The sequence below is a fragment of the Ceratotherium simum genome, chromosome 17 (assembly GCF_057802395.1).
Source record: "Ceratotherium simum simum isolate JZ-2026a chromosome 17, ASM5780239v1, whole genome shotgun sequence".
In the NCBI taxonomy this organism is placed as follows: Eukaryota; Metazoa; Chordata; class Mammalia; order Perissodactyla; family Rhinocerotidae; genus Ceratotherium; species Ceratotherium simum.
This window is the reverse complement of record NC_141916.1, coordinates 41,744,193-41,770,416: the sequence shown is the minus strand read 5'-3', so window position 1 is coordinate 41,770,416 and position 26,224 is coordinate 41,744,193. Positions and strand designations below refer to the sequence as shown.

Below are 26,224 nucleotides of genomic sequence, written 5' to 3'. Positions count from 1 at the left end.
CCCGGGCCGCCAGTAGCGGAGCGCGCGCACTTAACCGCCAAGCCACGGGGCCGGCCCTGTATTCTTATGCCTTGCTGTTGAGAGCGATTCTGTCTCTCTCTTCCTCACACCTCATTTCTCCTTTCTTTTTCTGTCTCTCCCTTTCTCTGCATATTTGATCATAGAAGTAGTGGAGAGAAGGAGATGACACCCAGAAAATTCTTAACCAGGATATGACATCATAATGGCAGAACTCTAAGAAGGCTAAATACATGGAAAATGGGTAGATTTGAATTTAGAATGTGGGAAGACTTAACATGTATGTGTCAATACTCTGATTTCTTGGCCTATCCAGTGCTCACACATTATTATCATGGTTCTCCTATTTCTTACCAGTAGTTAATCTGTCTCTTTTTGCTAACTGTTTTCACCCCTAACCGGGGAAGTTCCCTGTGTCTTGGTGTTCTCTCATTTAGGCGTTCATCTACTCATCATTTTACTAGTTGTCTCTTTGCTGTTCTTCATCTCTAGCCCCTGGGTTTCTCCCATAAAGCAGAGCATGTGATGTGGGCTTCCTTGATGTGGGCTTGTTTGCAGGAAGTTTAGAGAAGTGATACCAACGTACAGGAGTAAAGAGAGTGAGCAAGGAAGGAGGGAATATGTTATCAACTGCCACAGGCCCCTTGGGCCTCATCTGACTGATCCTTGTTAATAGATGAATGGAAACACTGCAGAATTACCCAACTGAACAAGAGAAGAGGGAAGCGTTTGTAGTGGCTCCCATCCTCCATTGACCAAGAGTTGTCTCTTGAGACTAACTCTCCAGCACATTGAGGTTATGAGCACCCAGTGGGTTCCCATATACAAAATGGTTGGCTTGGCAAGAACTGAGACAAAAGATGGGCTAAAAGGATATGGAGAGGGGCACAAAAGGTGTCTAAAACACCTCTCTCTGCAGTTTTAGTTAGGTATTTCTAGTTGCTTATAAAGATCTCCATTTGAAAGTTCTGCCTTCAGTACCTCCCCAACATGTCCAAAATTAAAGTTTTCATTTTATCCCTCAATTCCCTGACCAAAAGACTAAAAGCCAAAATGGTTCAAAATATTGGTCACCTTTAACCTCCCTGATGTAACAAACATCTATTGAAAACATCATCCTTGAGGAAGAGCTCACTGGGGTTTTAGAAGGATCAGAACCTTTGCTTTAGCTGTTTGCTTAGATCTAGAACTTAAAGTGGTTTAAGCCCTCACAGGAAAAGAGGAAAGTAAGACCCGGTCTCCTCCTTCAGCTATGGCCAGGACAGCCTGACACCAGCCTTTCAGTCTGATTGCCTGGTGGATGCAAAGAAAAACAAATGGTAGACTACCTGGGAGGACACAAGAAGTGACAGTCCTCAGCATCCTGCCTCATGTTCCACCACTGTAAGGGTGGAGGTTGCACAAATTTACAAAATAGCAGAATTAAGTCAGGCAGCCTCCTGGAGTTGTATTATGTTCTCCTAGTATTTCATCTGTCCAACACCAGCACAGAGTAAAGTTAAAAATACCTTAAGGGAAAAAAAAATACCTTGACGGCTAGCCCCTGTGGCCTAGTGGTTAAGTTCAGTACGCTCCGCTTCGGCGGCCTGGGTTCGGTTCCCAGACATGGACCTACACCACTCTGTTAGCAGCCATGCTGTGGTGGTGGTACACATACTAAAAAAAGAGAGACAGAAATATTGGCACGGATGTTAGCTCAGGGCTAATCTTTCTCAGCAATAAATAAATAAATAAATAACCTTGAAACGGAAGTTAAAAGTACTTTGAAAATAGTTTTACTGAAAATGGAAAATTCATGAGATTCTGTAGAACTATCTGAATAGATTATTTTAGCTGAATACACAATATCTGCATGGTCAGGATAGCAGAAGCCACCATAACACCTTATAGGTACTAAGCCTCTCATTACCATTTAGTCACCAAATCTTGGCAATACTAAAAGCCTCTGCCACATTATGTCTTTCAGCTACTCGGGAAATTTCACAAACTCCCCGTTCCCTGCAAAATAGGATCTCTTTTTGGTTTGTCATTCAAGCCCTCACTTCCTCCGCTGTAAACCCTTTTGTTTAGCCAGCGACTCATTGTTTCTCATAACTTCAAAAGTGCTCCCATCCTCTGCACTGCGCACCTGTTCAGTGCCTGTCCATGCGAATAGCTTAGGTATCGCTTTACACTTTGCAAAGCACTGTCAGATACAAAACCCTACTTGGCTTCTCATGCACAGCCTCTGCAGCACGTGGGCCAGTTACCTCTATCCCCGTTCAATCAGGTTTAATGACTTGCCCAAAATCACAAAGCTAGGATAAATACATTGAATTAGTGAATTTTCTTTCCTTTTTTAAAAAATCTATTTTGACTTCCCTCAGAATGAATGGAGCTGTTCTTAGAGTAGTCCTGTTTCAGGTTGCTGATCTTGGTTACCTAAAGAATATCAGCTCCCAGTTATGTACTGGTTATTTTCCTATTTAATGAGATAGAAAAATGAAAACAAAATTTCCCCACCCCTCCTAAAATACATAATATTTATACAGTTCTGTTTTGTATTTACAAAAGCAAGTATTTTTGTAGCTCAATTACTGTAGCTTTTGCTTCTGTCTTCTTTTTATATATTTTTCAGAAAGTTCATTCGGCGGAGATTTATGGAGCTCAGTGTAAGGCAGGATGTTAGTGCTTACAAAGTAGAACTCAAATGATTTTCAAAGCCCAGGAAGGAAATAAAGTTGAGCGTGAATGCCAAAAACATTTCTAGGATTGACCTAAGGGTGTCATTATGTAGTTAAAACATAAGCTGGTAAATCTCTAAGTTAATGGTGGGAATTCTGCTGCTTAGTGCCAATTGTAACTCAGTAATAATACAATTGCTATTAGTAAAACCCAGATCCTTATATCTAGAAGATATTTTAATTTTGATTTAAAGCTCAACTGTATTTTGAGTAGATTTACCCATAGCAAGAACAAATATCTTTTTTTTTACTAAAAGAGATGTGAGGGATGTTTTGTCCCTTTAAAATGGTATTGTTAAAATATTTGCAAAGAGGAGAAAAATGTGACCATTTCAAACATTATTTCTACAATAAAGCATTTTTAGAAAACGAATTTTGAGTTCTTTTACTATTTCCTATTGCCTTTGGATGGCAGGAATAAAAATGGTAGCATCAAATAATAACATATTACTTGAAGTTAAAGGAACAGTGGTTAAGAAAAGATCATTATACAAGGAAAATAGATTAAGCCACTGAAGTTAAAAATAAAATCTGTAAAATTTATCCTGTGGCCAAAATGATTTTAATTTTTAAAAAATACTTAAAAAGACCCTTGGATGAAAAAGGATGAAACTGACTGTGAGTAAATTATATAAGTAAATTATTTGGAAAGACATTGGCCTAGACTATATGTCTCAAAATTGTGGCTTTAAAAATTCAGCAATTAATGAAGTTGTGAGTATAGACATCATTTTTCCACTGGTTTCTGTAATGTTTTTCAATAAATGGGGCTTATCAGTATTCCGGCCAGTTTAGAAATGGTTTTTTTTCCCCCAGATATGTTTGACTCCTGTGTTAGTGTCCCAATTTGTTGTTCTTTTTTTTTTTTTGGAATGTATCTTTCTCCCTTCTAAATATATAACAATAGTAATTTTTTTTCAAGGTTTTACTTTTAGAAAACATGTATAGCATGGACAGTTTATTCAGATCACTTCAAAATTTCCCAAGTAATAGACCTCAATACTTTGCCCCATCAGTTATAAAGAGACTTATTTACATTCTTCTATTTAAAAAGTCACTTCCAATTTCCCTGCTCCCTGTTAAATAATGAGTCGTTTCAATAGGTAGTCATACCCTTCAATCTCAGGTTCTTGGACTTTCAGATGTGCCTAGAATGAGAGGGGAAGGCATTTACATTGTCATTATCTAAATGACCTGTTTATAAAGACCCCTGCATTCCTCAAAGCTTCACCCTAGGCATGTCAAATTCTTTAGCTTTTTAGTTTTGCCACACGTCTTAAGAGTTTATTGATCTAGACACAGGAGGACATTCTTGAGAAATGGATTCTTCGGTGATTAGGCTATTAAGGTTTTTTGCTATTGTTAAGACAGATTCCCAAATTAAAAATTCTTTTCCTAAGACGTCATTAAGAACTCGGGAAAAGCCCATTTTCCATTTAAATGGAAAATGACAGCACAGAAACGGGTCTTCTCATTGGTTATCAATGAGGACAAAAGCTCCACAGGACAGCTAGAAATCATCCAGACTGCCTGCTCAAAAAAAGGAGGAAGTTGTTGGGCAGAATTCAGACTCAAGAAAACTCAGTTACAAGACAGAGCTTGAGCAAATGTTTTCCTCTTCTGGGAATAAGATCCAGATCAAGGGAAAAATTATACTTACTTTATTGGTTTAGAATTTTTAGACCTTCTATCTAATTTGAAAGCTACTAGCCATATGTTTTTAATTTACATTTGAATCAGTTACATTTTTTCTAAAAGTAAAATTCATTTCCTCAGTCACACTAGCCACATTTCAAGGCTGAAGAGCCACGTGTGGCTAATGGCTACAGTACTGGACCACACTGATGTAGAACATTTCCATCATCACAGAAAGTTCTGTTGGACAACACTATTCTAGATGATTTATTATATAAACTTTAAAGAGCAGTTAAGCCGCTACTTAACCACTTCTTATACTTAAAGGAGGATTGGAGAATTTATCTTTTCCAAGGACAAATTATATGAATGACCATCTTGGCTCTGTTCACTGCTTATCTTTCTCCTTCCAGCCCATCCCCCCTAAAAAAAATTTTTTTAGGAGCATTTTATCTCATGAGTTAGAATATCCTGTTCCTTCTGCGTTCATAGCTAGTCTAATTTCTATACAGATAGAGACTTTGAAACCAATATTTAGGAGTTGTTAGAATAATAGAACAACTGGAAATTGAAAATTGGATTCCTGACTGACACCCCAGATCCCCCATGGTTCTGCTGAGTCCACTCATATTATTAATAAGGAGAGTCAGTTGGCTTTTTTGAAAGGGGTTAAATCTCTTAATGCTGTATCTCATGCAAAGACAAGAGAATATTTTAATCTAGATGCAATACTTGGGACTAAATAATTAGTTCGAAATTTTTCATCTTTTGATAGTTGCACAGATACCTTGACCGACATTTAGTACTGACCCATCAAGACCTTGAAAAATTCCTTGTTGGTGATGATTGAATTAGTGCCAGGATGGGACCATAGTTCTGAAGGCTGATTTCCTGTCAGAACTACCAGTGGGTCTTTAGAAAGGCAAAAACAATACTTAAGGGCCTCCATCCTCCAGTCCCCAGTCTCTAAGGAGACTTTTTTTTTTTTTCCAGTCAGGTTTAAGAACTACTGAGATAAGTAATCACAAGGAACACCAAAAAAAGAAAAAATTCTAGTTTTTCTGAAACCAGAAATATTATCTTAGTGCTTTCTAACCTTTTCCACGTAGGACACACATAAAAAGTGACAATATTTATACAGCACTTTGAAAATAACTGGAGGTGCTGTCAGGAGCACGTTAGGCCCACTGAGAACTGAGGTGGTCTCTATCTCCACACACCTGTAACCCATTCCCAGCCCACATGTGTCAGTGGGAAGTTCTGCTCAAAATCCTAGCAAGTATAACATAGTTAGGTGTAATCGTCTTGAATAAGTTTTTTGGTGATGGGTTTTTAAATCAAGCTATTTCTGACAGAAACATCAAAGGATGCTCTATATTCATATTAGCCCAACATACCTCCAAACTGAGAAAGACGCTAAAGTGTCAGATTTTCTAGGTATTTTTGGACTTAATTTCAAGTAAAAAACACTTACATTTTCTTATTTATTGCTGAAGTTAATTATGAAAATAATGTAATGCCTGAATCATAACTTATTTTTATTATTATAAAATGATGGGCTTTTTATAATAGCTTTATAATTTAGCAATTAACTGAAAACTAAGCCTACATTACCTGTTACTTCAAAGAAGGAATTAAAACAGGAAGCAAAGCATTTAGCTCATTTTCAAGTAAGTTATTAAACATCCTCCACGTACTAATTAGTCTTTCTTTTGCTCTAATTCCTTAAAACAAAATATGTCAGCTATTAACACCACTATCATAATGCTGTCTAGGGTTCTTATATTCAAACCAGAAAAGAATTGCTGGATATTCCTTCTTTTGAAGAACTTAAGAACAGAATTCCAAGATGCTCATAGAGCATTATATGTGTTTTTTTCTTTTTAGGTCATACTTTACTGCTGTAATTCAAAAGCTATTATGAAATTTACATAGCAAAGGCCAGATAGAATGTGCTGTTGTGGTGTAAGTTACAGAAACAAGTCAGTTTCTAAGGATTAAAATAGAGAATATTTCAGTGATGATTTAGTGAAAGGAACCACTAGCCTATTTCTAGGATCACTCTGGAGATGAGATAAGATCTAGTATTTCCAATTCAGTAAATCTGGAAAGAGTGAAGGTGGTGTCATCAGATCATTGAAATTGTTTAATAGGGACCAAACTCCCATTGTATGGTTCCTGACTATTGTGTTTAGTTGGCTTCAGCTGTTGCATGCCACATGCAGGGAGAGAGCCACCACGTACAGGACCACTCACCTGCAGATCATTCTTACAGCCCACTACCAGTCATCCTCAGGGCCCTTGGTTAGGTGGGTATGATGCCCAAGGGAGTTCTGACATGGTCCCGCAGCTTCTGCCTTTCCGTATATAGTCTTATCCCATTTCTCCGACTTGAGTAAAATGAGATCCCAAGGAGGATATGCACTGAAGAACACTCACTATTGTCGAATTAGATTTGACTGACTTTAACACCTGGAGAACATCATAGTTCTGCCAAAGGAATCTTTAGATCAGCCTGTCACCATGATGTTGTAATGATGTTATCTACATCAAAGATTCTCAAGTTGCACATTAGAATTATCTGGGAATCAGAGTGTCTATATTCTTTTCCAGCTCCTCAAGTGATTCTGGTGTGGGTTAAGAACCATTGATCTAAATAAACTTGAACTTTGATTTCTGAAGTAGCCAATAAGAAAAAGAAAAATAGTATTACAAGATAGTCATATATATTTACAAATGCATTGGGTAGCTTACTTTTTTTGATTAGTTAACATTCCTTCCAATAAATTGCTGATGTGGATACAGATTCATAAGACAGAGTCAAGGTCATGAGAACAGTTCTCTAGTCCTCACTGCACTGAAGGACTCCAACTGGTGTCTTCTACCTTAACTCCCAGCCTTGAACATGATATGAACACGTGGTGCTAAAACTTTTTCTTAGCCTCTTTGTGTCACCAAGTATTTGCCAGAGGCTGTAGTTGTTTTATTAATTTAGTTCATTTCATATTTATATATTTTTATCCTTGACTTTAATAACTTTTGCTTTTAATTAGAAAAGCAATATCTACTCAGTGGAGAAGATTTGGGAAATGTAGGGTAGTATAGAGAAAGAATAAAAAATAATCCATGGTCCCACAATTCAAAATAATTGCTGCTAACATTTTTCATTCCTTTGTTTTACATTGAATTCTCAGCTTCCAGAAATGCCTTCAAATTTTAATATTCTAGGATTTGATAGGTATGTTTGAAACGTCTCATAATGAAAAATAGTAATTCCAGAAGCGATCTCTGAGACACTCTGCAGTTTGTATACTTTAAATATTATTTTTGCTTTTAGTTTTTCTGTCAGTTTCTCCTTGCTGAGATCCTTTCTCAGTGACTTAATGTTTAATGATCTTTGACATGTAAATTAAACAGAGGCATTTTCAAATCACAAGCATGGCTTCCCTGTATACTCATGCATATTGACCCTCTCAAAGTATTCCACTAAATAAATCAGGCTTGATTAACCCTTCTGCAGAAACCATATTGTCCCTTTTCCCTTTTAAAATACATTTTTGCAGAAACCATATTGTCCCTTCTCCCTTTTAAAATACATTTTTAAGTACATTCCTTAGGCCTAGAGTATGAGCATTAGTCATTAATCTGTACCGTACTGAAGCTCCACGTACCGGTATGAGCCACGTTGACAGACCTAGCCATTTGACACAGAGGCCCGTTTGTGATGCCAGATTTCCAAGACTCGACGGGGGATTTCAGTTTGATCTTGAGTATCCTTTACATTTGGATACTATCTGATCTCCATTATTTTTTAAACATTCATGCTCCTGACATCCCCTCACCCCCCAGTAATCTGTGAGTTAGGTACTCTTCTGTCTAATTTCCATGGCGTGCTATTGAAAAATAATGTGCATAGATGAGATTGCTTTGAAAATTAAAATTAATACTAAAAATGAATAGAGATTTAAGCTACTTGTATAATAGGAAATGTATATCAAGGTGGTCAAATGATTAAGCCAAAACAAAAAGCAGTTATACTTTATTCCAAGATCAACATTTGATTAAGATAAAGGAGCATTCTTTAAAACATAGAGAGCACTTTATTTTAAAATAGAAAGAGATCTTAAATTTCTGTAATAAAAGGTTTTTTCTCCTAAAGAAAAATTTATATCTTTAGTTGTTTATTTATAAGTTACTTTCCAACACTGTAAAAAAATTACCCTGTATTGCATATCAACACATTTGTCTCCTGTGTGCAATGTCACTATAAATGCCTTGGGCCCTTATGGGATAACACTGAGAGGAGAGAAGTTTGAGTTTAACTAATATGTAGATGTGTAGATTTAAAAATAAATTATTTAGCTTGAATAGAACTTTTTAAAAGTAGATTAAACCAGTCACAAGAGGTTTCTAATTTGACAACCAAAACAGGTTTTATTGACGTGAAACATTGGTAACTAGGCTAAAAATGAAATTGTCTAGATATACATACAGTTTTCAAGATTTATTTTTTAGTTATGTTATATGTTTATTAATCTTAAGATGAGTAAGCTTTTGTTGTAGATTTAGCAAATCAGTAAAGTAGCATTTGTTAACCATGATAGAAATGCTTATTTTCTATAATATGGAGGATGAAAATTATGTAAACCAAATGTTACAAATTACAATTATAAGCAGACTTGTCTACTTACAAATGGTACAAACCTTGTTGGCCTTTTGCTCTATATATGTCATGATGATTTTCTATGACTCTTGAGTCAAGAGCCTGCTAAAACAAATATTTTTCTAGAGGCAGTAATTAAGTACAACATAGCTGGAAATGTAAAACATAGTTTCAGCCGTTTTAGGAGCTGGGAAGATACACTGAGTCTTTGCTAAATAAATTTTAGTTTGCATATCCTTGAAATAATTCTACATTTGGTGTTATACTGTGAGAAAATTCAAAATAGAGTATATATAAGTGTCTGTTGAGGTTAATTTTAATAAAATGTGTGATTATCTAAGTGACAAGATATATTGATTATTATATTATAAAATTTTAATATTTATAGAGAACTAATTTTTTTCTGATCAACTAATAAAGAACTGAATATCGTTTTAAGCCTTTTTACTGAATAAGTAATCAAACGATATCGTTTTTCACCTTTTAAATTCATAAGTTGTCACCCTTTATTGTTAGAATCATAATGCTTTATCATCTTCTAGTATATGTAGAAATATTCATTAATTGAGTATATTGATTATAAAGTAAAACCTAGTTGCAGCAATATTGCAATTAGTAAGCTTTTTTATCACCTTGGAAGTATTTTACAGCGTTTAATACTTGTTTGAAATGGTTTATATAAATTAAATCTGTACAACGTTGGGGTAAAATGTGAACAACTGCACTATTAGGAAGATATTAAAGTAGAGGCTATATTCACAGTGTCGTCTTTCAAATCTAGCTATGCTGTAAACTGATGTTTGCTGTATGCTCCTCCTGATTTGAAATAGATGAAAGAAAATGAACCTATTATCACCATGGTTCACACAATGATTGAGAACTCGGCGCTAAGACCCCAACTGTACCAGCAAGTAAGGTCTTGGACAGTGAATGATACTGCTTTATCATCTGCAAAATCCCTCAGTGACAGTTTTGGTTTATCCTCAGAGTTACTCATGACATTAGTGTTTTTATTCCATTTTTTGTTTATGTCTATTTGGAAAAACGCAATTCATCCATGCTTTTCAAGATGCTGCAGAATTCTTGGCATGGCTTCGCTGAACATTTTGCTGTTGAATATTAAGTGTGCCATTTTCCTAAAGTTTTTGTGCAGAGTATTTGATTGATATGTACTTGGAGGTCTGCAGTACATTTGCAAAATTTTTACTAGATTGTCATTAATTTTGATTAACTCTAAAAGCATTATAACTGATTTTTAGAGGCAACTTAAAAAAATTTTTTTTTCCTTTCGGGGGCAGCCCCCCACAACCCCTCCCTCAATGTTTTAGGAATACATTATATTTGTATGGGAGTTATTTACCTCTAGTTTCTGTACTATGGTATGGTAAAACTTAAAGGTAGGCATTTCTTAATATCCTGGGAGTGTCTTCTCCCGGTATTTTTATCATTCTTATGCAGTCATCAAGATAATCGTATCTTACTTATCCCATTCTTTTCCCTAACTCAAAATATGTGCCATGGAGTTGGCTGGCTTTAGTTTAGGACCTTGGTAATCTGCAGATCTGCAAAAGAAGTCATTTTGTACATTCCTATCCAATTTTTTTGTATTTCATGGTCTAAATGTTCTTAGCTGTGTGTTTTGCAACATCAGCCTCTTCCACTTCCACACCCTCAAATTACTGTGGCCTATGCCCTGTTACAATACTTAAAAAATCATACAGAAGAAGAAAGTTAACTAACATGAAAAATGAATATATTTTTTGGTGAAAATATCTAAAAGCACCTGGTGAAAAGAAACCCTGAGCTCACGGTGGCTTTAAAGGCTTCTGGTTTGCTTTGGTTGCCTGGAGGTCTGCATCATGGGCCTCATCACTGGGAGATTGAGACAGTTGGTGGGAGGGTGACTCTTATTCCTGAACACAGTTTTCCAAACAGATAAGGTATGTTATATGATTGAGCATAGTTTTTAATTTGCAATAAAGACATAAACAAAGTATTAAATATTTAAAGTTAAACAGCTTTACTTTCCACAAGAAAATGGAATTTTTCCATTCTTAAGGTCACCAGATTATAGAACCTTGCCACTCCATTCCAAAATGCCACACTAAGAACTTGAGCACTTTTCCTAGAATGGACACCTTTTTCAGTGTTTGAGATCAAAGACCTTTTGTTGTAATAGGTTATGTTTTCATTTTTCACATTTTGCATAGTTTGAATAAGAGTGATAGCCTGGGTTTTTGGTTTGGTTTGGTTTGGTTTGGTTTTTCTTTTTCATATTGATCAGTAATCAGGGTTGATGATGCAGAAGTCATGGCTATTGAAATTACTCAGTTGCACCAAAAGTTCTAATTGGAGTTTTTCGAAAGCGTAGGAATATCTGAGAGTGGTCTTACATAGCATCACTGGCCTTGAATACTGAAAGAGCAGTCGATTTATATATTTTCTCATATTAATACTTGAAAGAAAAAAACTAAAATTATACAGCGCAGGAAGGTCTGACTGTCTAATGTCAGTACCATGCCTAGGCATGAGATGGGCAACCAATTGCCAGGTAATCAATGTTGGCGCTCAGTGCTGTCAAGTCTAGGGAGTCTTCAGGCAATCCTTTTTTTAATCAGCTGCTAGTAAAGTACTTAATTATTGCAGGGCATTTTTGATGAATAAAAGTGACAGTCAGACACGTTTCTTAAACTCTGTTTATAAATTTATGTAAATTGAAATTAGATATTTTTTCTCCAGATTTCCCTTATTATGTTATTATCCAAAGAAAATCTTTATGAAAGTTTATATCGTACACTGTCATGGTTTGCTTTTCTAACATCACATTACAATGCTGTGTTAATAGGTTCCTGAAATTTAGCTGAAAATATGGTGGCAATATAATGTTTTATGACTGTTATTCTGAATCATGGCCATTCAGGTTATCTCTCAGGAAGACCTTTATGTTTGCCTTTTCTTAGAAGAAAGAGGACACCTGGGAAATTACCTAGACAGTAATTTTCTTAAAATTAGTCAAATAAAAAGGACCTAAAACTGAATCAAAACAAATGCTAAAGTGAGCAGGTCGAAAAATTCCTCTGCTTTTATTACTCATTCTACCACCTTTCACAATTACATTTTGTACCAGAGTTTTTATAACATAATTACTCTCAGTGAAATTAATCACCTGATAAATAATTTTTTTTTTCCGTATGTGAGGAAAATCAGCCCTGAGCTAACATCCATGCCAGTCCTCCTCTTTTTGCTGAGGAAGACTGGCCCTGGGCTAACACCTGTGCCCATCTTCCTCCACTTTATATGGGACGCTGCCACAGCATGGCCTGACAAGTGGTGTGTTGGTGCGCGCCCAGGATCCGAACCCGGGCCGCCAGCAGCGGAGCACGCACACTTAACTGCTACGCCTCGGGGCCGGCCCCAATAATTGTTTTAAAAGATACAGACTAATATTAGCAAATACCTACAGCCCTGTGAGCATTTTTGAGTCCTCATAGGAGATAATGTCTAATTTTATCAACTATTTCCCCCAAAATCCTTTTTGGGGTTTGTATATATATTCATATACTTTAAAATATATAAATAGTTCACATACTTAAAAGGGATACTGTGGAAAGTTGAATTTTAATTAACGAAAGTAATTTTGTTTTAACTTAATGCCAGTTTTTAAAAAGATTACTAGGTATTTTATTATGAAAAAGCTCTTACTTTCTAAATAAAATCCAGCACGTATTATGTAGTCAGTAAGTCTGTATAATACGCTTTGCAAGTTGTGGCTTGAGCATTGCTCAAGCTTATATAACTACATAGCCCATTTTCATTTGCTTTTCTAATGTTGCTGAGGTACTTCAAATGCAGGCATTCAAACCCAGAACTTTTTTTTTTTTTGCTAAAGATGAAATTGAAAAATGATAAAAAGTATTGCCATGAAACATGATTTTATGCAGAACTTGAGCTAATCAGAATATTGATGAAATTACATTTTTTTTATTAGTAGGATTTTCATATTCAGGACTAAACAGCAAACTTCTTCAATTCTAGATGGAAATTGTTTTTTTAATAAATTATATCCATCTTTTCTTAAAAAACCCTCAGTAATTATTATCAGTAATGGAAAATAGGACATGCTTAAATAACCTTGTATTTTTATACTTCTGACAGGTAAAAGCAATGTATAGTGGAAGGTTAATTATTTTAGGATTTTTGTTAGTTGGTATCTAATAATGAATATCTTTATTGAATAACTTGATAAAAGGTTTAAATAAATTTTTTGGTGGTACTAAAAATATAGTCACAACAAAAATAAATCTAATTTATGTGTGTAATATATTTATATGGCTATAAGGGTATATCACTCTAAAATTATAACTACACAGTACACATTTTTCTTTTTTATAATGTACTAACTGATATGAAAATGAATATGCAGTAAGATTCCTAAATAAAAATAGCATTCCAATATCCTAAATATTTATTACAGATTACTAAGTTCCCTTTTTAAAATACTAGTCTTTTTTCTATTGACCCTGGGATATAGAATATAATTCATATTTTAATCTCAATGTAGCACTATCCACTAGTTACGTTCAAATTATATATTCCATGGTTTAGTAAAGCTGTTTTGCATTTAACTTTAAATATTAAATAAGCAAAGTATATTTGGACATTTAGTAGCTAAAGACTTTATATCTTTAATTTCTTAGAAATGAGAAAAATTAATTTTGGCATTTTCTTACATTTTTTATCATGGATCTAAGCGTTTTAAAACTTATTTTATATTACTTTTTTTCAGATAGGAGTACAAATTCTTTTCTTGGATCGAGGTGCTTTAATTTAGAATAACAACTGACACGTCTCAGGACGTATTCAGTGATCCTTGTTTTAAAATAGTGCACAAGTATTCTGACCTTTGCCATTAAATTCATTTTTCATGTGATACTCATTTCTTTGAAAGTTTTGTGGTTTATTAATCACTGTGCATACCCTTAAATAGTCACAGATTCATTTGCATGAGGTACGTGAAAGTAATGTCTTGAAACACGTAAATCTAGGATTTATTATTGTATGTTTGGAATGCTTACATTTTTAACCTCCTGATTCCCACATTTCTAGATCTATTCAAAGTTATCTGTTTTATCTAAAGTATGCCTCCTTCTTTTTTTTTTTTTTTTTAATTTTTTGTTTATTGCAGTAACATTGGTTTATAACATTGTAAAAATTTCAGGTGTACATCATTGTACTTCTATTTCTGCATAGATTACATCATGTTCACCACCAAAATACTAATTACAACCCATCACCACACACATGTACCGAATTATGCCTTTGACCCTCCTCCCTCCCCCTTCCCCTCTGGTAACCACCAATCCAATCTCGGTCCCTATGTGTTTGTTTGAAGTATGCCTCCTTCTAAAGATGTAACTGTGCAGCGGTTTTTTACAGAGAGGGCATATATAGTTGTAACTTATATAGTCGCGTACAGTCACGTTCATTTGTGTATGTATGTATGAAATTTACTTTTCCAGTGTTGAGATACATTACTCCCATCCCCACTTTGAGAAGAAGTGTACCATTTAGTAAACTTACAGTGAGCCCCAATTAAATTTTTCCTAATATGTTTTTGTTACTGTCTGGCAGTCAATCTAAAGTCAAAAGACGAGAGAGAGGGACATATTGCCTGCAGGGGCTATGATGTGATCTATGGTATAACTGACTGGGATGGCTATTGAAATCTTGGTAAGCACAGTCAGAAATGAGGCTTCGTTTGACCAAAAGCTAGTTGAAAGAAGCTGAAGAAAGGATGTTTAGATACACTGAACAATAATTCTTTACAATATAATAAAACCAATGGTGTCAACAAGCACATATAAACTTTTTATGAAATTTGACTACCCGTAGTTTGTAACATAGGCTTTCAGTTTTATGAGGTTTTGAATGATTTTCCTCTTTTCAATTAAACCCGTCCTTTTCCTCCATTATCTTTTAGTTCTTAAGACAGAAGAACAAGATAAGTCTATATTGTGTATGTGTGTTTATATATTATGTATATGTATACCATATGTGAGAGATTTTGTTAATAAAATTTATACTAAGATGTGTTGGCATCTGCGTGTACACATACACAGCTGTGTGGTTACGTGTATACCGTGAAGGATGGCTTTGACTGTTGAAATATGCCTGATTTGACTATTCGATTCAATACAGTTGCTATGATTGTATTTGTCAATTTTTCATTAAATAATGTGTGTCTTTCAAATGGAAAATGTAAGGTGCTGTATAATTTTGTTTGACCAGCTTATTATTTTGTTTGACAAGTTTAAGTTAATATCATTCTTATGTATCTTGCATATTGTATCACTGTTAAATATTTTTCTACTTTTGTAATGATCTGTGTTTGAATTAAACTTCTAAAAGTATAAGAACCATTAAAATCCCATTTCTGTGATTGTTATATAAATCTAAAATATTAACTATAGGCTAAATATTTTTTTTAATATTATTTTTAAAGTTGCTATATGACATTTTTCCTTATAGCTGTCGCAAGATGAATGTAGAGGCACGTTATACAAATACAGACCCGAAGAAGTCGATATTGATGTAAGTATTAGTATGCTACATGCTGTCAGTGCTCTGTCATATTCTCTGCCAAAACATTCGAAATAAGCATGACAAAAAACTTCCTCTTCCTCCCCTGCTTTCCAAAATGACATCAAATGAATTAGTATGTTCTTCTTCTTTTGTACTTGGATTCAATTAAATCCTCGTTCCCCATCTATTCTCTGCCCACCCCCTCCCCCATAGTTATCAGTTAAACATATTAAGAATCACTTAAATGAAAGTAAAAGACTATTTCTGATAAAGAAAAATCATGGACAACTGGAGACAAGATAAAGTTGTCTATGTCTTCTATCACTGTTCTATCACTGCTTCCTTTTTCAATTAAATGTAATCTTTTTTTTTTTTAGTTATATTTTAGATCACTGACTTGACATGCATTCTTTCTTATTGAGATCTCATTCTTCCCTCATTTCCCCTGGTTTTACTCTATTGAGTTGTATCTCCTTATTTCAATATATTCCATTTGGTGTACCTTGAGTTTTATTGTCTAACAAAGATAAGGTGGTTACATTAATAGATAAAGGGCAGAGAGTGAAATCTCAGATTTCTTGCCTACTTGCCATTATGCAGTTAGGTTTGGGACATATTTACAGTTTGTCCAGGGTTTTTATTTTCAGACATGTAGAAGACTGGTTTATTGTAGTATTGAAATTTTATTAGAGTACCTTCTCATATTTTCATAAAAATTGGAGTAGTACCAAGAATTTAAAACATTAAAACTGTTGAAAGTGATTTTTCTCCGTTAGCAATATTTTTATTTGTATTGCTGCAATTAGAAGCAATCTGTTTATATTCTTTTCTAAGAATGTAAGAGCATAATGAAAAATATAAAAACAGAATCCAGCTGGTGTTTTAAATAAGGACTGCATATATCACTTAACCTATCCAGCAATTTGTAGAGAAAAAACCTTAACCACATTGAAATGATTTGTTAAAATCATATTAGACTGTTTGATGACTAAGAATATTTTGAATTTTATAGGTTAAATAGTATGGTTGAAATGCTTTTTCACTTTAGATGCATGTTTTTTAAGCATTCTATCTTTATAAGCTATATTTTAATTTTTATTTTACTGATTGAAATAAAGATTGATGTAATTAGGTATTCCATGGCTATTTTAAATGTGTTTTCTTATTACACCTACCTCCAGTTACAGGAAAAATAAAAAATTGCTAACAAAAGACATCTTCTCTTATAACCTAGGCCAAGTTAAGCCGATTATGTGAACAAGATAAAGTGGTACATGCTCTGGAAGAGAAACTTCAGCAACTCCACAAGGAGAAAGTAGGACAATTATGTTTATTATCTACAATTGATGTTACTTTATATGATTATTATCAGGACACTGATAGCTAAAGTAAAAAAGAATTAATTCAATGATGCAGAACATTAAGTATAATTATTTTTATTATAATAGTACACGCTTGAGCAAGCTTTGCTATCAGCCAGCCAAGAGATAGAAATGAATGCAGATAATGCAGCAGCCATTCAGACCGTGGTGTTACAGAGGGACGATTTACAAAATGGACTGCTCAGTACTTGTCGAGAACTCTCTCGAGCCACTGCCGTAAGTAGCAGATGTTTTTTCTTTTTTTTTTTTTTTTTTAAGATTTTATTTATTTTATTTTTCCCCCCAAAGCCCCAGTGTTTTTTCCCTAGTAAGAGTGACTGAAATAGTATGCAGTTCTTTTTTTCCTTTTACTTTATATTTTTGTTTAATTGGACTGTCCTTAGGATTATTCTTCATTATAACAAGAAATTAATTTATCATTAATTAATAATAACAAAAATAAGGGGTGATCTTTACTTCTCTGTTTAGTAGGCATTTTGTTCTTTGTAAAGGACAGTTGTTTTATAGGAGAGATAAATACTCCTGTTTATGTATTATACAAATGAAAAATTGGCATAATATTGCATTGAAAAAATGCAATAAATATTAACATATATTTTGTTTATATAAAAATATATTTATATATTTAAAATAAATATTTCTGTGTATAAAATAAATATTTTGTGGATTTTAGGGAAGTTAGAATAATTTTGGGAAGGTGGTAATTAGATTTATTTAACCAACCATTTCAGTAAAAGGCACCTGTGAAATGCTTTTAAGAAGCCGTCAGCATTACCACGTCATAGCCACGGTGTGATCTCAGTGTAGATGGTAGGCGTGAGTACGAAATATAATTAGCAAAACCTTTTAACCCATAGTCATGTCATTTTATAAAGAGTCCCTTGGGATTACCAAATCTAAAAGTCTTAGAGTTTATAAATTGAGTGTTTTAAGAGTTTAAACAGTCTGCCTTAGATCCTATGATGCAGTCATCTGTAAACATAGTAAGAGCACCTGCCTAAGCAGTCTTTTGAAAGAGAAATCCTAGCAAAAGCCACCTGTTATAGAAAACTGCCAACACGCCCTTGTGTGTACCTTCAGTGGGCTGTTTAGGGAGCAGCTACCTTTTAAGAAGATTCACAGACAGTATGGCTTAACTAAGAGAGGTCTTTCCAAGCTGGCAAGGTACCAGCATCTCAACATAGCTTCAATTCTAAACACTAAGTTAACATTGCAAACATGAGCTATTTTTAAAGAAATATACCATGATTTTAAATAAATCAAAACTTAGTTTTTGTGCTTCTTAAATACCTTATATGTAATATATCTATTTCTATTTTTAAAATATTATTTCCATTATCTCACTTCATCTCTTAATTATACTGTGATGTTTACAGATTTTTTAAGAATCTAATATCCTTTCAATTGTGATCTCCTTGAAATCAGAACTGTGTCTCGTTCATCTTTGTAGCTTTAGCATTTAGCACTATAGGATATGCATTAAAAATTTGATGAATGAGGGGCCGGCCCGGTGGCGTAGCGGTTAAGTTCATGCATTCCACTTTGGCAGCCCAGTGTTCACCGGTTCGGATCCAGGGCACGGACCTACTCATCAAGCCATGCTGAGGTGGCATTCCACATGGAAGAACTAGGAGGACCTACAACTAAGATATACAACTATGTACTGGGGCTTTAAGGAGAAAAAAAATATTTGATGAATGATTGAACTGAATGAGTTACACAGCGTACGAAGCTAAAAAATGCTATGCCTAGAACTCAAATCCAGGTCTTCTCAGATAGTCCTGAGACTTGGATCTACGTGGATTCTTATAATGTAGTCATAAAGAAAATATATGCACCTGAAATTTTGTCTACAGTGAAGTAGTCAGGGGCCGGCCCGGTGGTCCAAGCGGTTAAGTGCACTCGCTCCTCTTTGGCGGCCCGAGGGTCACAGGTTCGGATCCCGGGCGTGCACCGACGCACTGCTTGTCAAAGCCATGCTGTGGCAGCGTCCCATATAATGTGGAGGAAGATGGGCACGGTTGTTAGCTCAGGGCCAACCTTCCTCAGCAAAAAAAAAAAGAGCAGGATTGGCATCGGATGTTAGCTCAGTGCTGATCTTCCTCACAAAAAATAAACAATAAAACAAATACAATGAAGTAGTCAGCTAGTTAATCAATGATGGATAGGATTTAGATAGAAAGAAAGAGGAGGTGAAGGGCGGGGGCGGTCCATGAGGGACAACACCTTGAACCACAGCACAGAGATAAGAATGTGAGAGACGTGTTTGGAGAAGCAAGAAATAGAACTAACTGACTGACTGGAATAGAGGATCAGGACTATGAGATTAGGAAGAGAATATGGGGTTAAGCTGTCAGTGTCAAGCTAATGAAAAGCTCAGTATGCCTATGACAACCTGAGTCAAGTTAAAATTTAGTTAGAAACTATTTTATGATTTGGTGTCTGTTTTAGAAAATTCTAGGAATATGCAGTATTCAATTGAACTGTTACTTCTCCCTTACCAAATGGGTTTAGTAACTTAAATTTCATCAGTAGTCTTAGAATTTGCTTCATCCCAATGTTAACTCCAGCCCTGATGGAAGTTTATTCAAAATGTTTCAGTGGAAATTAGTCATGTTTGAGTATCCCGTTTTTTGGTTGTTATCCTATATAATCACTTTCCTGGGTTTTTTTCCCCTTGCCTTAGCATTACAAACCTCAATATGTTCTTCTAAGACATATTTTGCTGCATAGAATACAAACTGTGTTATTTGTGTCTTTATGTAAACTTATTCAAATTGTAGCTGAAGGCTACAAATGATGCATAACTTCATACTGGGCATATGGTTGGCACTCAATGGATGTTGATTAGATTTAAATTTGAATTACATTTATGCCAGCAGAATCCCAAAGGATTCCTCTGATTCTTTCACAGTTGATTCGGGGCATTGGTTCAAATCCAAGTCCTGAGGTATAAAAGATAGAAAATAAGAGGTGTGACATTAAGCCCTCCATGGATCAAATCTTTGATTCTGAGAACATCCTTTTCTTACCTGGTTGGCCACTAAAGTACATAAAACTAAGATTAACACAAGGTGAACATGTACAGCAGTGTTCCCTTTATGTTTTATTTAATTCTTGTTACTACATCTCCTCTCCATAAGCCCCATCAACACACACACACTCTAAGCACATAGTGCCTTTGTGTTCTCTCCTTGCTTCTACTTTTTATCTAGGCCTGATTAGTGAGAAAGATTGTTATAACAGTCAGTTGTGCCTTGAAATTTTTCAGTGTGTCACCGTCTTAGTTCGGGTTCTCTCCTGAAAGCAGAGCCTGAGAAGAGGAACTAGGTTGAGAAAGTTTATTTGGCAGATGATTCCAAGGAAGTAGAAGCAGAAGTGAGGGTATGGAGAATGAGACAGCGAGGGAGAAGAGCCAATAAAGGTTTCACTACTGTGTTGGTTACCGCTGTGGGCGATGGGTTTGACCCCACTGGGGACTTTCTGAGGAAATAAGCAGAATGCTTCAGAATATCCCACTGAAAATCTGGGAGGCTGGGGTATCTATCACTCATTGCTCGAAGTTGCCCCAGAGTCCTTAATTCATCCACACTTCCAAACTGCCTTAGCCAGCTTGCCATGAGACACCAGCATGCATGGACGGTACCACAGTTCCTTGAAATCGGCTGGGCAAAGGGGATGTGGTGTGGAGCTCCATAAACATCTGCTTCAGTCACCTCTCTTGGGGAGTTTACATTAGGCCTTATCTCTAAATGTAGGAGAAATATTCTTATGCTGTATCAGCTTAACAGGTGCTTCTTTTATTCTTCCCAGCAGTTCAAGGAGCCAGATAAAGCAGATATCGTTCACTTATCATAATAGATGAGAATTTGTGACTCATCCAATAATAGCAGCAAAATATATTTGTTTTCCTATGTTTTTGACATACTAACTGATGTACTAACCAAACCGGATTCTAGATAGGAGGGCCATGAGTTAAACAGAGATTTTAGACTACAGTGGGTATACTAGGGTTTAGTATTGTGAACTTAAAGAGGCAGGAAGCAGGACTAATGACCTCCCTTGGGGAGAAGCTCGCACATTCAATGTCTTCATGTACTCATTCTCAATAGAAGAGCTACTGAGAATCATGGTTATAGCAAACTAATTTTTACAGTAGATCTGTCAACATCCATGAATTGTCATGGAATACACTTTGAAAGATGTTAAGATTGTTTTCAAATACCCTGGTAATTCTATGATTACAATATAACAGCCCCCAAAAAAGAGAGAGCCAGATGTGATATGCCTCCTGATGTGCTGCGGTAGAAAGTACTCAGCAACGCTTACAGGGTATTTTTACCGAAAGATTAAATCTGAATCTCAACAAGTCTCAGTATCTAGCTACAAGTTTATAGGAAATAGATACAGGAAACAGAAGAGCTTTCTAAGCAATACTACAGGAATTCAATAAGCAAAATTTAGAATAGGAGAAATTCTATAGAACAAATAACCCATTCTCTTCAACAAATAAGTAGCAAGGGATGGTTATAATTAAAAATTAATTTTTATAATTAAAAAAATTTTTTAAAGAATACATATTGATGATTTAAAAAATGAGTTTCCCTATTATTTTTTTCATTTTGGTTTCTTTTCATTAGAAATACATACTGAAGTATTTATAGATGAAATGATATGATGTTTGGTGTTTGCTTTAAAATAATCCCTCAGGGATTGAATATGGGTGCGGTAGATGAAACCAGATTGGCCATGTTTGGGTAACTGTTGAATTCAGCTGCTAGTGGGCACTACTTTTGTGTATATTTCAAGATTCTCCTTGTGTATGTCTGAGAAAGATTAAAAGAAAATCCACGAAAATCTAATAGGGGCGAAGCACAATAATAGGTCTTTTTTCTTTATCTTTCCCTGTGTTCTAGCTTTTTGACTTTTATAATTATAAAAATTTATTATATCTGGAATTTGTACAGTAAAGAGTTACCACTTTCTTGGAGATAGAATATAATTTTGTTTCAAAAAGAAGATTAGAGGAGAAACTAAAGATATGAGTTAAAGATTATAAATAGCCAAAAAGTGGAATGACTATAATTATCATAAACTAGAAATTTGAAATGCAGGTTGCTCTGTTATTGTGACTGATTTAGTGGATCCTCACTTTATGCAGTTTGAATTTGGCCAAATATAAAAAAAGCTGATAAAGTCACTATTAGATAGTATAGTAAGGTATGTCATGTGCTTAGTAAATAGTGATTTTTATTTGAGATGCAGATATATGATAAGGCAAGTATAAAAAAACAAATATTCTTTTTTGAAAAGTTATTCAAATAACTAAGCACATTCTTAAAATCTGTGCCAAGTAATCTTTACATCCTGAAGGTAAAAGTGAAATCAGATTAACTTTATTTTGATTGGTCTTAAAAATCAACTGCTTCTAATACCCAGTTGGCAGAATTGTCATGGTTGGGTGGTAGTGACCAAAAAATTAAGATATTTTTGTGCCTAATACTCAAAACATAACGGTAAGTTTAAATATTGCAGTGCTTTAATTTTCCAAGATTTAGGAGTGGACATTGATCAGTAATATTTAAAATTGAAAAGAGTTGTTTGAAGCTTAACTTAAGAAGCTAATAAATAATCGTACTTCATCTATATTATTGCCCCCTCTCCATTTTGAAACTGAAAATCTACTGTCAATTCTTCACCAAAGCTTTATGCTTCATTTTTTAAATAGAAGAGCAGAATAGTAAATTAACATTTCTTAGATTAAAACTCGGAAACAATAATTGAAAGGCAAACTAGAAGCAAACCAGTCTGTCCATTAGCTCTAAGCATAATAATGGTGGTAATTATTTACATTTATGTGTAGCGCTTTGTGTAACTATTCCCATGAGTAGATAGATTTTGTTATAAATTGCTATTGATCCTGGACAAGAAAAGGAAAGTTCTTATTACATTAAAAACTTGGAAATGAATCAACAGTCCTAATCTTTTCTTAATAAAGACCACAGTATATAGCTGCTATAGCTCATTGATCTTTTTGGTAGTCTGGGATTTCATTGCATCTGAGTGTTGCAGACCTACTTGAAATTTTCTTTTTACCACACTGGCCAAATCTTGTCTCGGTACATACTATATAGAAGTAAATACTATTAAAATTCACTTATTCCATGCCCTAAACTTAGGCTAAGCCAAATTTTTAAAAAGTGTTCTGCCAGGCTGGCCCTGTGGCTTAGCGGTTAAGCGCGCGCGCTCCACTACTGGTGGCCTGGGTTCGGATCCCAGGCGCGCACCGACGCACCACTTCTCCGGCCATGCTGAGGCCACGTCCCACATACAGCAACTAGAAGGATGTGAAACTATGACATACAGCTATCTACTGGGGCTTTGGGGAGAAAAAGGAGGAGTATTGGCAATAGATGTTAGCTCAGAGCCAGTCTTATTCAGCAAAAAGAGGAGGATTAGCATGGATGTTAGCTCAGGGCCGATCTTCCTCACAAAAAAAAAAAAAAAGTCTTCTGCCATCCCTATAACAATCCCATACATGCACACACATTTTTTTTTACCTTTGTTAGAGTATAACATATTCTCAGAAAAGTACACATATTGAGTGCTAACATTCATATCAAGACATTGAATTTTACTAGCATGCTAGAAGCTCCCCTCCTGGTGGCTGCCTTCTCCCAGAAACACCAACACCTGACTTTTAAACTATATATTAGCTTTGCCTTTGAACTTTATAAAAGTGTAATCTATATATAGAGTATGCTCTTTGGCTTCTTTTAACATTGTGAGGTTCATCCACGTGGTTGCAGATTGCAGGAGTTCATTCATTCTCTTGACTGTGTGGCGTGAAACTCTCCACGTTTTTATTGAAAGCACTGTTTCCTGACTTGTGCCTGTGATTTTAAGATACCTGTATATTTAAGATAACTGTAACGCTTTTCAGTGCCTTAGTGTACCTATATAATACCTTCTTGACAAAAAATAGCAAGGTTGTATTTAAAGATTTTAAGTTGGTACTTGTGTAATCTGTTTAATTCTTTAATGAAATACTCAGCCAGGTGCTAGGAGGAAGCTCATGTTATGCCAGCACTACCCCTCTTCCTGTTGTCCCCTGTTGGCATGTGTTCTGTCCACCCATAATCATGTTTGAGGAGTGAGAGGTAAAGAAATGGGTGGGCCCAGCAGGCTTATGGGCCTCAGGCCAAATGACACAGTGCAATGGAGGACTTTCTAGGTTAGGGAAATTGAAAGTATACTATGTTTCTTCACCCCTAAAATATTGGTGAAGTACTGTCTAGCTCTCAATGTCTATTTATGTGTTTCTGTAAGAAAGACAAGGATTGCTACCATCCTAAAATGATCTATTTAGATGCCTCTTAGGGCACCTTTGGGCCCACCCTGACCTCTGGCTTTTCTACCAGAGAGGTTAGGTGTTAGCCTAGCAATGCCATCTTACTTATCTCTAGGCTGCCATGGGGTCTGTTATCCTCATTTTACCCTCCCTGAAGCCTTCAAAGGCCCATTATTTAGATTCCCAGTTTTTGTGATGTAGACAAATTAGAAGATGTCTAGAAGCAATTTTTATTAAAGGAGATCAATATCCTTATTTACTCAGGTAAAAACACTTTGCTAAAGCCAAGTAAGGAGACTAATATTTTCATAATATAGATGAGATAAAAATCTTTAGTCCTTTATCACTGTGCCTTTTTAAAATTTAATTCATTGTGAAATCTGCTTAATAGACCCCCTAAATTATCTATGTCATGTAGAAATGATAAAAAATCTCCAGTGGTTTATCTCTGCTTTTTTAAAAATATAATTCGTTGTAAAACCAGCTAAGGAGATATCTTACATTCAAAAAGCAATTATTCCAAATGGCCAAATTTTAACACTTATTTTAATTTTTAAAGGTACGCACCTTGAGTAATTTTTCACTGCCTAAGTTTTTAAAAGTAATTTTAAGCTAGTTGCAGAATATACAAAATAAAATAACTCTTTAAAAGAGAACCTCTAGGAACTTGAGGTATTGCTGCTTTTTTTTTTAAACTGTTAAGATTATTTTAAGTAACCTTTTTTCCGCACTCGGTACCCTCTTTCCTTATCCCGAGAGTATTGCTGCTATTAAACTGACATTTCCCAGGGGAGCTTCATTCGGAGCAGGTCAAGGCAAGAAATCCCTGGTCATGGGAGGTTCTCACACAAGAGTTACTAATTCATTTTACAACAGCGTTCAGAAAATGTTTGTTGGTTGTGTTACACATGCCAACAGCACACTAGATACTGATGATAAAATAGTGATCGGGCTGGCTCCGTGGCTTAGTGGTTAAGTGCGTGCGCTCCGCTGCTGGCGGCCCGGGTTCGGATCCCAGGCGCGCACCGACGCACCCCTTCTCCGGCCATGCTGAGGCCGCATCCCACATACAGCAACTAGAAGGATGTGCAGCTATGACATACAACAATCTACTGGGGCTTTGGGGGGGAAATAAATAAATAAATAAAATCTTTAAAAAAAATAGTGATCAAATACAGTCCCTCTCCTTAGTTATCAGTTTGTTGACTTCATACCGCTCTGTGAGATGTAACTGTTGCCCAAAGAAGAGTGCCTACACTCCTGTAGAACAGCATCCCTGAAACAGAATGATGTGACATATTTGGAGCACTTGCAGAATCATTCTGTATTCAATAAATGACAGGTAGAGGCCAGTCCGGTGGCATAGCGGTTAAGTTTGCACGCTCCGCTCCAGTGGCCCAGGGTTCGCAGGTTCGGATCCCCAGTGCAGACCCACACACCGCTTATCAAGCCATGCTGTGGCGGCGTCCCGTATAAAGTAGAGGAAGATGAGCACGGATGTTAGCCCAGGGCCAGTCTTCCTCAGCAAAAAGAGGACTGGTGGCAAATGTTAGTTAGCTCAGGGCTAATTTTCCTCACCAAAAAAAAAAAAAAAAAAAATAGATGACACAGGTAGAGGGAGACCAAGTATGAAAAACTTCTCTGTGATTTGCGAGTTTTGGGTATTTTTTTTTCCAAAGGAGAAAAGTATAGGTGGATGCTATCTATACTAGTCTTTGAGCAGGATTCACTGACTTGTTTAGTTAGCTAAATTAGGTTATTACATTACTGTAAATTTATTCTAAGTAAAATCATATCAGCCTTGAAGTGTTATTGAAAATCCAACATGCTAAAATACAACCTATTTATTATTTGTATTCGTGGAGAAATT

General features: G+C 35.4%; 1 protein-coding gene across 3 annotated transcripts in view; it reads left to right on the top strand.

Moving 5' to 3' along the window:
• Positions 1-26,224, top strand: part of PLEKHA5 (pleckstrin homology domain containing A5) — a 234,539-nt gene that overhangs the window by 182,308 nt on the left and 26,007 nt on the right. For 2 of the 3 annotated variants that reach the window (XM_087442696.1, XM_004435427.3), the window contains 3 exons: positions 15,568-15,630; positions 16,856-16,936; positions 17,070-17,219. In XM_087442696.1, coding sequence (XP_087298822.1) covers positions 15,568-15,630; positions 16,856-16,936; positions 17,070-17,219 — 294 coding nt within the window. Of the gene's footprint in view, positions 1-9,869; positions 9,951-15,019; positions 15,056-15,567; positions 15,631-16,855; positions 16,937-17,069; positions 17,220-26,224 lie in introns of all 3 variants that reach the window. The other variant, XM_014791352.2, reaches the window with a different exon arrangement.